The sequence below is a fragment of the Apostichopus japonicus genome, chromosome 1, assembly GCF_037975245.1.
Source record: "Apostichopus japonicus isolate 1M-3 chromosome 1, ASM3797524v1, whole genome shotgun sequence".
NCBI lineage: Eukaryota > Metazoa > Echinodermata > Holothuroidea > Aspidochirotida > Stichopodidae > Apostichopus > Apostichopus japonicus.
The window spans coordinates 14,289,759-14,303,182 of record NC_092561.1 but is presented as its reverse complement, the minus strand read 5'-3'; the positions used below and the strand labels follow the sequence as shown (position 1 = coordinate 14,303,182).

The window sequence follows — 13,424 nt, the reverse complement described above, 5'->3', positions numbered from 1 at the left end:
TGACCCCAGTAATATTCTCTAATCTCAGAACGTCCCTGGAAAGTATGCATACAAATAATATAGTTAGCAGCCCCAAGTGATCCTTATTATGAGATTCATCTATGTTACATAACCTACGAACCTAACATAGCCTAGGCTCACACTGCAGCGCATATATACGTTGGTAGAAACAGGTCAACGTCATATAGTAGTTGTGTAAGTTGAAATTCTGCTGTTTGCCTAAATAAGGCTTTAGTAAAGATCACTTGACAGCAGCGCCAGACCGACACAAGGTGGGCTTGCACACATCTACCTGATAACTACATGAGAACTTCGCAAGAAAACAGTTAAGTGCATCAAATAATAATTATAATTGACTTGGAGGACTTAGGCAAGTAAGTCCTAGCCTAAGTTAGTTTGACCTTGCCAAAATTAACTAAAGAGAGTCAGTTTATTAATCTAGACAGGAAAGTTAAGAATTGTCGGCCTATACTAGACATAAGGTACTGATGTTTCAAACACTTACTCAATTTGGATGCCCCATATTTGGCAGGTTAATCTTACTAAGTAAGTTACTGTTTTTTCCAACACCCAAAAAATCACCAAATGCCAAAAAGAAATTAAGTTTAATGTATTATGCTGTTGTGGCTACACTCTCAGAACGGCTCATTTTTTTGCCATTCCTTTTAAGAATGACCCATCATTACATTGTTACAATTATTATTTTGGGACCTTATTGAAACTAAAATTTGATTGTGATATTATTACTAAACATGTAATCAAATTCTCATTCTTATGTTACTTGAGCCGTTTTGTGAAAAAGAAATTTCTGAATGGTAAGTTGGTTGGCCAGTCTGTGCGACAGTGTAGCCAGCTACAGCATGGAACGTTGTGTTGCGAGGTATTCTGCAATTAATCATACAGTTTCTTGCTAAATCATGACATTGAAACTTAATGAAATGTGTGATCACCAAAAAGAAATGTTTATGGTTTGCATCCTCTATTGATCTAACTAGTATGTAGGAGCTAGTGATAGGTATATATTTCATCCTGATTTACACAGCTTATTACTAAACATGTAATCAAATTCTCATTCTTATGTTACTTGAGCCGTTTTGTGAAAAAGAAATTTCTGAATGGTAAGTTGGTTGGCCAGTCTGTGCGACAGTGTAGCCAGCTACAGCATGGAACATTGTGTTGCGAGGTATTCTGCAATTAATCATACAGTTTCTTGCAAAATCATGACATTGAAACTTAATGAAATGTGTGATCACCAAAAAGAAATGTTTATGGTTTGCATCCTCTATTGATCTAACTAGTATGAAGGAGCTAGTGATAGGTATATATATTTCATCCTGATTTACACAGCTTATTATTCAAGAACCCCTTTTTTCCTGTAATTGTTGGTGGATTTGCACATTTCATTAAAGGTTTTTTTTTATGACTTTCTAAATTACTTTCATTGTTATATACATTATAGCAATTTATGAAAAGTTATGATAGAGATCTCACTATACATTTATGTTGGCTATATTGCATACACACATAAGAACTAAAAACTCTTTACCTAGACTGAAACACAAATCATGCCATGATTTCCATATAACAGTCAGTTTATAAGCTCCAATTTTACCAACTGACCCAGAGTCCCCAAAGTGTGAATTCAGCCCTGAATCTGATTATATATAGTTTTTAAAGGTAAATTCCAGCAATTTTTTTGTTTATATAATTGAATATGATTAAAAGTTTCCAATATTTCTCTACAAAATGTTTCAGTTTGTCATATATGGAAAGTGAAACTTGCTAGTATATTTTCCTGTGTGAAACTTGAAGAAAGTATATTGTATGTCAGTGCGGAAAATTCTCCACTTGTGATTTTGTTTTTTTAAAGGATTGGTTCAGGTGTTTGACATGTCTATTTTGTATGAAAGAGCACAAAAGGACAAAAAGAACAGTGAAGAAACTACCATGATAGCATGCTCTGTTAAGGAGATATGACACTTGGAAGATATCAAAATTTCTTTGAAAACGACTGGTGTAGAAAGAAATACTGTGAGGGTGTGACGTCACATCCTCACTTCCTTAACATTTGTGAATATATTTCTTTGATTTTTTAACACATTTGAAAATAATATAATCAAAAATTCTTCAGAGATGTTTAATCTCAAATACTTCCTTTGACAAAAATGAGATCTCCTGACATATCTTTTTGTTGAAAGTCATGAAATCTCACAAAATATTTAGAGAAAAAAAACAAAGACTTTTCAGGAATGTGAGGATGTGACATCACAGCTAGTCAGATTTCAGCAGTTTCTACACAATCTGATAAAACTTTACACTTGAATATCTCTTTGACCGAAAAAGATATTTGAACAGTTTTTTCACCATTGTGTTCTTTTATTGTCCTCTTTCATATAACATAAACATGTATGTCAACTGAACCAGTCCTTTAAATGTTCACTCTGCAAGTAGACATGTTGATGATATGTCTTGTTGAAGATCCATCTGGTTATCAATCCATAATCTCTGACATTAAAAAAATTGGAAAATATTGTGATATGACTTGAAGGAAATGTTTCATTCATGCTTACACCATCAGAGTCAGAATGCCAGACTACAACGTAACAGAGTACCTACGAATAGCGGCCGCTGTGGTCCTGCCACATATCGGTGGTTTGTATGGTGCCACCATAACCAAGGATCAAATCAAGGGATGGTACAAAACCCTCAACAAACCACCATGGACCCCTCCTAACTGGGTGTTTGGACCCATGTGGACCTCGCTCTATACTGCCATGGGCTATGCATCGTATTTGGCATGGAAGGACGGAGGTAGGTTTTTTTTTTTCCTTTTTCCACGAGTGCTCTCAGAATTAGGAGGCAGGTGTGTAAATTGTTGCACACAGCCCTGCTCCCAGTTCTGCTACTTGAAGGGTGTGAAGACTCGCGCAAAAAGAAACGTCTTATGCCGGTAATCTGACCTAGTTTCGAATGAGGTGTAACAGAAGTGTTAGACACCACCATCAATCCTAGAAAATACACACAGCTTGCTACCGTCTGTAAATTTTACTTTTACTTTACTTTACGTAATTAGACACTAGTGTACAGTCAGTACATACATCTGCGGTCAATACCAACAGCACAGTGTAAACACCATACAGCCATGGACATCTCAGGTCCAGCTAACAAGGTATCATGTTTCATTACTGTCTGCATTTTGTAGCGACACAAACAAAATGTCACTTGCGTGCAACAGAAAGTTAACTTTTCTTCAGATGGCCGCACACGGTTTGGGGCGAGTCTTCAATGCCTTTAACCGCCCTCAATCTGACAGACCATTGACCAATTAAGGGCTCACATATCTTATAGAACTTTTCAGGCTTATGAATTTTATTTATCATAAACTAGTGAAAACAGTATGCTTCAGTTTACTGTACATGCAAAGACTGCTGTGCAAATTTGTATTTTGCATAGCAAATTTTTCATTTTGCCGAGCATTTTGCTATTCGATACCTGATAAATTAAACCATGTCAGCATCTGGCCACCTTCTCACAAACTTCGGGAGATTGAGGCACTCAATTTCTTTGTCACTGCAGTGCAGCCATAGTGAATGAATCATAAAATGCACCAGAAGACTCCACACAACAACAACACTGCACAGCAGCAGCAATTCTGAATAGGTCCAGAGATCCTAGTTTTCTGATGAAAGTCTTGAACTAGAAACCGTAGAGGTTAAAGGTTAGAGGTGAATGCTCTTTACCCAATCTTCACATTCACTGCCACACATTGAGTCATTTGAAACTGTATTTATAATTGATGAAAACACCAGCTTTCTCTCTCTCTGACCAGTGTCCAAGAGAATTAATAGCCAAATAGCCAGTTTATTAATATTAATGTAATATTAATAATTAATAGCCAAATGTCCAAGAGAATTAATAGCCAACCATGCTCATTGTCGGTGCCTTGGACTTCCATATCATTTGTAAAAAAACATGAATCATACAAAATCAACTTCACGTTCAATGTCTCCTTAAACTTCACAAACAGTTTTTCTTCTTGTTGACCCTAATCTTCAGGAGGTTTTAAGAATGCCATGTTGCCACTGGGTTCATATGCTGTGGGGTTAGGCTTAAACTGGATGTGGACTCCAGTGTTCTTTGGAAGACACAAGCTTGGACCAGTAAGTATGGAACATCTTATCACATTTAATCACTTAAAATCACTCCTTCTTTTAGACATACACAAGACCATTTCTTCATCTTCTTCTTTTTATTCCCTTTTTGGTGTGTCATGATTTTTTCTTAATCAGAATGTAATGAGCAACCCCTCATATTTGACAAAACTGGCAGTATTTGATTACTCGTATTTATAGTATCACTGAATTTTTCAAGAGGTGTACAAAATAGATATCTATCTGAAATGTCTTTAATATGTTACAAAAAATACTTTTAATTGCCCAGTCAATATTGCTGCTTAATCCCAATTCAACTCCTTTGGTAGAACCAAATGAAATGAATGTCCTGTCCGATTTTACTTTCCGTTTCTTCAAGAAATCGGTAGAACCAGATATGAATAATTCTGTTTTTAATTCCCTCCCATTTCTTTCGTTTACCGCAGAATTGACTATCTTGCTTTTTTTAACTTTCTCTGTTCAACATTTTTTTTTTTCAATCTTTAATTTTGTTTCTTCCGTCGGTTGTTTACATAAAAGCTCTTCTCTGTGTTTATTTTATCTACAGTCTGTGGCTATTATACTATCATGTCTCGGAATGACGATAGGTACCGCCTACCTATACTATCCAATCAACGAAACCGCCTGTTTTCTTAACTTCCCGTTGATTGCATGGCTGACGCTGGCATCTAGCGTCAACATATACGTGTGGCTTAACAACAAAGAGAAAGGTGAATAAAATTGTGAGCTTGGCCCCCAAAGAAAATGCCTACTTTTTGAAAGTCTGGTCAAATAAATTTTGCTCGTTAAGATTTTCACCGACAAATCCATTAAATATATTTGCAGTAAATTTTTAGTCAAGTACATGTGCTTTTGTAGAGTTTTAGTGGATTTTCTAAATGTAAATCAATTTGATTAAAGCATGCCATTATTAATGATAAATGACACAAGTAGATGGCTGGGTGAGTTGGTTAAAGGTATTTTGATGATTCAGCTGAAATACAGACAATTTTATTCCCCTTTCTTGTTTTGTTCCACCAGGCAATGGTGACAGCTGATTGGTGAGAGTTAAGTACAAGTCTTGTGTATAAACATGATGGTATTTAAGCCTTCTCTAATTTACCTTGCATCTATTTCCACTTTTCCTTGCCCATCGTAGTTAGAAAAAGCATTCGGAGTCAAGTCAGGTATAGACGATTGCTCAGATTCTAAATAGTGTTGATTTTATGTTTAAATTGAAATTGTTACATTGAAAAGTTTTAGCACATTAAAGTTAGTCAGTTGACAGGGGAAGTGTTTGGTCTGTCGAGGAAGATGGCTGATCTATCTCTTAATAACTGTAGTTTCCTTTAAGTGCCGTCGAAGTTTGGCTACTTCTAAAACAAAGCCTCGTTTGTTCTTCCTTGATTATTATATACATGTGTAACATCGTTGTTGAATTAAATCAATGTCAATCAGAAAATAATTTTATCTGCTACGTCATTGGCACAGTGAAATGGAATGCAAAATAGTAGGATTGCTACACAAATGCAAACAGTCTATAACATATTTTGCACACGGAATGTTACTGTTTTGACCGTTTTATGACATTTAAACACTATTCTTCAGTTTTAAACTGCTACCCAATGATGAGAAATAACTCTCAAAGTTCCCATGAATACTACAGACAGCATTGGTCTATCAGAGAAGACAGATGAGTTTCTGAACTGGGATGCCAGTGTTCAGCAAATATTCTCAATTTAATTACAACAGTTCTTTTTATTTGAAACTGTCCTGTATCTGGTAAGGTTACCTATATAACATGAGCACTGTGTTACAATGTTACTTGGTGTAACAGTGCCTTGCTGACATATATACAATGGAAATTGACCTTTCCTTCAAATAAAAAAAAACACTTTTAAACCAAAACTTGAATTTAAGTTATGCTATGTTTCTGTAGTTTGTGAGGTATATATGTATATTTTTTTTTCTTTAAAAAAAAAGAAAGTCCAGCAGAGTTTTTGGAAAGTGCATAATTAAAAAAAAATTAAACATTGAAACCTTTGAAATCTTTTAAGCATTATAAGACTGGCTAGCAGTTATTACAGTTTGATTCTTCTAAAAACTCATCATTTAATAATCAAGTTGCATATTTGTTATTCTGTTCTTGGATTTCAATCAAAATTTCAGGAAATGCTCTCAGCATCATGGCTGTTATTTTGTCACAGTTAGATCCATATTTCGTTATGATTTGCTAATATTTTAATCAAACTTTCAAATAACTGTCTTTGGTGGAATCTGTCAGTGTACTGTAGTCTACAATTATCTTAGAGGCAGAACTGATTTTCTTTGTTATCATTAATCGTTTTAAGTACTAGCTATCTGTACTCTTTGGACAGCTTGTACAGAACATTCCAGAACTGGTTAACTTGCTTGAAATCTTGCAAGAAGAATGAAGAATGGATGCAACACTACTGCGTGCCCTCAGTCACTTTTTTTAACATTTGATAACCACTGAGGTTTTTTTGAGGTTGAAGATAAGCTGTGTGTGATGTAATGTTAGCAATACACAATGGTGTGATGTGGTAGCAAATAAAGATGGAAAAAAGTCAGTATAAAGACAAAGCAGTTATTAATTTCTCTGTCTCATATTTTTATCTCTTATTCCTCAGTAAAATATCCAATTTATGTTTGAAATGTTCCAGTGTTTGCCATTCAGCTTATGGCCAGAAAGATCAGTAATAGTCATGTATGATATGGTCAAATGGAACACACTACATCCCTCGACCTTGTCTCCCCCATACCCCCTCCACCCCCCCCCCCCCTCCTCCCCCACTTTCTTTTGTTACTGACAAGAGTTGAAAGCTAAAATTGTCCCTATGCAATTTATTACAGTACAAACAAAATACAATATAATACATATAAGTAAATCAAATAAATTATAAGAACAAATCAAGAATTACAAAATAAACAACAAGTGTACACTGAGATAAACAGAGACCAGAAAAAAGTTCTGAGTAGAACTTACACAAAGTCTAACCCTAGAAAAAAAAATTAGGTAAGGGAGGGAATAAGCCACAAATAAAGGTTAAAAGCAATGAGTAGACTATGTGTTACACACTTGAGTAGTCATGTTTTAGTAAGGTGGAGTTTAAGATTCTTCTTTAAAGATATTTACTGTACAATCGACTTTCCTTAATAATATTTGGCAATGAATTCCAGAGATTAATTCCAGTAAAATAGATGCATTTTTTTCTGAGCTCAGTTCTTGGCTTAATATTACGAATAAAAGCAGCACCGCGTTTATCATGGTTATTAAGTTCAAAATTATACTGTACGCAGTTACTTATTGTATCAGGTAGAAGATTATTAACAAGGCGATACATGAATACACCTAATTGCATTCATGTCAAGTCATGACCCACTACATATCGCCAGTCAGAATCAAAGATTAAGACGAATTGCCAAAATGTCGTCATGAAAGGCATATTCAATATTATTGTTCTTGCAAAACGAAGTTATCTCAAATTAACAAATTTCACCCAAATATTTGCAAGAGATAGTTTGAATGTTTGTTGCTTCTTTTTTTCCTTCAATGAAATGCTTCAGTCATCAACACGGACTCAAACCTGTCCCTGTTGATCTTTTCTAGAGTGGAGTTGCATTTATTTTTTTCTGGTCCTCGAACTATACTTGGAACGGAGCTTCACTAAGCTAGTACAGTATATTTTGTTCTTCTTTACTAATTAGAAACGTCAGGGTTCACTACGGCTGAAAAGAAGCGGAAATAAAAATAAATAAAAACGTGAGGCGCGTATTTTACTACTATGAACAACGCAGACTGGACGATACACGTCCACAGACGGCACAGGAAAGTTGAAGAGCGCCATCTCTTTACTGGCCCACCGTGTTTACGTTGAGGCTGTGGGGTCATTCGCGGGGTAGTCGAACAAACTCCCTGGGTCACATTTTCTGTATTGATGACGTCACTTTAGGTACAAGATATGATAGATCATTCTGTGGGTAGCAAGGGTCTGCTGTGGCATTAATTGCTATCGTTTCAGTGATCAAACCGGCGGTCTTGGCCCCTGAAACAAGTGAAATGCACCCTGCGGTTCCGATTCGGTAGGCAATGCGCCACAGAACGAGTAGCTACTCGCGATTCGGTAGGCCAATGCGCCACAGAACGAGTAGCTACTCGTTCTGGGGGGGGGGGGGGGTTGGGAGGGGGGAGTTTAACTTGGCTGTTGAGGCCATCGTCGCTGTAGCAATGCATGTATCATGTATGCAATGGACTCCATGTACATTACGTAATGTTCACGGACCGTATTATGGCATATCCTCATCTTCCGCTTACGATGTTGTTCGTACATTGAGCTCCACATCGTATACATTTCAACGAAATAAACAGACTAAATTGATAATCACCCAACTCCCCCTTCACCCGACCCCATCCCCTAACCCCGAAAATGCAATGTCAACATTGTAACTCACAGAAGGTTTAATTAGTCCCCCATCCCAGATAGAAAGTTGCAGTTTAGTCTTGTAACTTACGTTTTCACGTAAGTTACCCTACAGTAAGTGATATCACGGTAGTGAGTTTGCAGTTGTTTTATTAAAATAGGCCTACACTTTGCATCTTCCACGGAGTCTAGATTTGCTAATGTGCATGCTTATATAGTTATTGGAGGTAGTGATGTATGCACATGATTGTAGCGGAGGGGCGGGGTTAATTCCCATTTTCCCTAGACTCGGGTTGATTTTATGGTAGATCATGATCCTTTATAGACGGGATGTAGACAGATCGGAACTTCATTTAAAAATTATAATAAAAAATAAAGAGCAACATTTAGACGTCAAACAGTGCATTCTGGGGCATATTTAGCATATAAATTTGGTCCATAAATAGGTCTCAACGCAAGGTTGTGCTAATAAATACTTTTGAATTTTGAAGGAAAAAAAATCCCCAACTGAACGATTTTCCCCCGAATGACGGTGTGGGGGGGGGGGGATCTCCCGCCTTTCAGCACGCCACTGATTAGAGTCATAATGTCACGCTTAGGGGCCATAGACGATTTGCTAAACAAAATTTGATTCTCTGCGGTTTCCTGCCTGTACAACGGCATTTTTGAAAGAGAAAGGAGAAACTTTAGATTCACAAATGTGAAACTTAATATTTTAATTAACTTCATTATTATTCAGAGCCAACATCCTTTTTCTATGTATTAGCTAGCAGCTTCAAGCACAATTTTTGAGTCATACACAAAGGAAGCAGGGCGAGGCTGTAACCTAAAAGCATTTCATGGTCAGATAGCGCCTGTCAATAATAATAGACAATGTGTATAGGCCCGATATAATATATACGTCGTTCATGCTGTAGACTGTAATTAAAGAATTAAAAAACCGCGTCAAAAAGAATCGAATTATAAATTGTTCTCTTGTTTTGCTCGATTCTTTGCTAAGAATTATCTCATTAGAAAATGGCGACTTTATTTAACTCGTGAATTTGTGGGATAACAGCGCACTAATTATAATCGTGAAATTAGGTTGACAAATCACTCGCAAGCAGTGAGACAAGCCAAAGCCATTTCGAGAATTACCAAGAAAAAGAGCGAACGATTCTGAGCGCTAACACTCATGTTGATGTTTGATGGTGTTGTTTCTCTTTTTTCTGACCTTGTTTCCTATTTTTCTTCTTGTCTCAAGAGTAAAAATGGGAAAGTGGGGTCAAAATGTACAGCCTTGAAACAGTTTAATGGACGTGCTGTCACGCAGAGGGGGGAATATGAAAGTTGGGATTTCTTGGAACTTCATGTGATGCAGCGTGCCAATGTAGCATATGAAAATGCAAAATTATTTACAAAATGGAGTGGGTGTTGAAGTGTGCTATATTGCACCAAATTGCATCTGAGGCCATCTGGAAATGCAAAAAAAAAAATCCAAAGGGGAGGGGGACACCCCCATCCCTTAGACCCCTCCCCCATGCCGGCCATCAGTCTTCAGCCCTGTCCTTTCCTCTTTCTGCGTTGCCTTCTGCTCCCTTCCATCATTGGTTTCCCCTTACCCTAATTTACTGCTCACTCTCCGTGTTGTCCACTCCTCCAACTTTGAGCATTTTAAACCTTCACTGACAAAAATCACTGCCCAAAGTTCGCTTGTTTTGCTATAATTGAGTTGGTTAAGAAAACAATTATTTAATAAATAAGGTATAGGACCATACTTCTTAAAAGTTAACAGTGATTTAAATTTTGGAAAAATCCTGATTGCATCCCTGATAAAATACAAAACAATAAAACAAAACAAAAAAAGACAAAATATGTTGTCCATGTGCGACATCACAGCTTATTGCGCAATGAATTTGTCATTATAGATATTGCGCAATTTGTTCATCCAAGTAATATGAATACATGTCGAACGTTTCAGCAACACAACGACTTTTTAAGTTGTTTATCATAGATATGAATCCCAACAGCAAGGTTCAGTCTGGTCCAAGTCTGGCACCGGACCCCAGCGGATGTGGATATACACTACCTCACTCCCCCTCACTCCCCCTCACCCGGTTTTACCCCCCCCCCCCCAAGAGAATAGTTTTTAGAACAACCTTGAGTGCATCATGGGGGTGGGGGTGAACACCTCAACACACCAGGGCCACGCCTCCTTCTTAACATCATGGATCGCTTCTGCATATGGAATATGGCGAAGGAGGTCCGTAATGTAACTAAGGGTGATAATATTGCTGTACAGCTGTAGGATTACGTTCTTTCACAAAATGGTTTTTGATGCCGGAAATTGCACGACCTTTTTATTTTAAAATAACATTCGTCCGCTGCGTGTTTTCACGATCAAGTGTATATAGTGTGTGCTGTAAGCATGATCATAGAAGCTATTATGTGATCTTAGCGCCAACCTCAAAAAAGATTTTCCACTTGCTTGTATATAGATAAGGAGCCACTGTGAACTCTGTGAGCAAAACCAAAACAAAAATAAAATGAGTATCTGAGGTTTGAGGAGGGGAAGGGTATTGGAGGTGGGGGGGGGGGTACCAATATAGTAAACGCGTTTTAAAATTCCCCCACCTCACCCGACCGATCCGACCTCGCCCCCCATGCTGCGGCGACGAATGAGACAGAGAGGAGGAGAAACGAATTTCGTAAATAAAAAGAAACAAAACAACAATAATAATTATAATTATAAAACAATTAAGCGAAAGCAACCACAACCGTCATCTTTACTTATATGACGAGATGCTTTGCATCAATTATTCCTGCAAAAACATGACTGGCAGTGGTTATCCGTTGGCTTGTAATGTCAGAACCAACCCTTGAGGCCCCCTGGACATTGCGACCAAGGTTCTACTGCTACGCCCCTGCTCATATTATTTGTCTAATACTAACGAGCTCGCTTCTCACATAGGGGCCGTGGTTATTACCATAATGAGGGCAGTATCACATGAATGAGCACAGAGCCGTATATAGAGAGAGTTTGGCCAACCATGTAACCGATTTGGATTGGTCGAGAGGGAAAACGCCCACACAGGGTGGTAAAATAGGTCCACTTGAAAACTTTATAGCAGACGACACGCATACTCACAGTGTATAGACTATCGTTTGTGTACACGAAAAAATACGAAATTATGAAAGAAATGGTGCTGGGGATGCTGCGATCGGTCAGAACATGGATATTGTTGTTTGGTTATCCGACTGACCATAAAAGAAGAGGAATTTTTTGGAAGTAGAAAGAACAAGATGGAGATCTAATGAAAAAAAGTCTGTGTAGCCTAGGCCCAGTATTACTAGCCATAGGCCCTAGTGTAATACGAGTAATGTACAAGCAATGCGGGAATTTTACGTTCAGACTGGTTTCTGTAATTACATGCATGGCTATTCTCTCTCGTTTTACGATCCACAAATTCGATTTCATTATGCCAGCTCTCCTAATCATAGGCATGGCAGTTTCAGTCGCACATACAGTTATCCTAATTCCTAGTTATTGTATGCCTAGGCTATGCCTAGCCTAAAAAAGTATCACTTTTAGTTTAATGTAAAAGGGTGGGCTAGCCTCTAGGCATCACGTAAAGCCCTAATCCTTAGTTAAGCCCAAAGCATAAGTTAAGCCTGGGCTTAGTTAGACCTGGACCATTCTTGCTATTACTACAACTGTTATAGCACATTACATAATATGGCACAGTATAAGGCCCAATTAAACTAGGTCTAAGGAAAACAAAGTAGCCTAGGCCTAAACTAGTTAGGCTAGGTCTATACTCATTGGCAACTTATGGGTTGTGTGCACATACAGGCCTAATTATATAGACCCTTTTAGTATGCCATAAACAAGTGCCCAAATGGTTAAATGATCTTGGTTTGTGTTAATTGTCAGCATTGGCCTAGCCTTTTTAGGCTAACATGAATTCAGCCTAATTTTTTCTTCTTCAAAAGTATAGCCTAGGCCTTGGTTTAATTTGGATGCAGTCAACTATCATTTATCAAAGTTGCATCAGTACCTCCTTATTCCCTTAATTGACACCCACATTGACGATTGAAGTTAAAAAAATCTTTTTAAATTATCTTTAGACAGTAAATTTTAACTCCCTGAATTTCAGGACTTTTTTTACAAATCAAAGGTGACATGTGCTCTGAAGAAAAACTCCTAACATATTAAGCCACAGTTAGCAGACTGTGATAATGACAAACCTGGTGAGTGACTACTAGACTGAAATCCAGTTCCTGCAACCACAGCAATAAAGTCTTTGTTTTAATCAATGCACTTGTGTGTTTGAAACTTTCAAATGGACACTCAATGGCAGTTGGTTAAGATATAAGGTTTTACCTTCATCATGGAGAGTTGAAGGGAATCTGCCTAATCATCTGAATAATGGACTCAAGGATAGCAACAAATCATGATTGGATAATGATTTTGAGCAAGTAAATATCTGGCAATTAAAGTTTGTATTATTTTTTTACATATTATTTAAGCTGTTTAGCTCACACACAAGCAAATGATCAAGTGACAACAACCGATGCAGTATATTTAAAGGTATTGAAGACTTGCCCTAAACCGCATGCCGCGCTCTGAAAAAGTTTACTTTCCGTTGCTTGCAAGTGAAGTTTTTTTTGTGTCGCTACAAAATGCAGACAGTAATGAAACCTGATACCTTGTTATCTTTTATCTAGACCTGAGATGTCCACGCTGCTATGTGCACTGTGTTGTGGGTATTGACTGTGATGTTTGTATTGACTGTACACTAATGTCTATTTACAGATGGTAGCAAGCTGTATGTGTATTTTCTGGGATCAA

The 13,424-nt window shown here is 37.4% G+C and overlaps 1 protein-coding gene across 1 annotated transcript; it reads left to right on the top strand.

Moving 5' to 3' along the window:
• Window positions 1–355: 355 nt before the first annotated feature.
• On the top strand, window positions 356–6,762 carry LOC139968551 (translocator protein-like). The gene is made up of 5 exons (XM_071972628.1): window positions 356–374; window positions 2,579–2,811; window positions 4,057–4,160; window positions 4,720–4,882; window positions 5,193–6,762. The coding sequence occupies exons 2-5, from the start codon at window positions 2,586–2,588 to the stop codon at window positions 5,207–5,209; spliced, it is 510 nt and encodes a 169-aa protein (XP_071828729.1). The 5' UTR covers window positions 356–374; window positions 2,579–2,585; the 3' UTR covers window positions 5,210–6,762.
• Window positions 6,763–13,424: the final 6,662 nt, after the last annotated feature.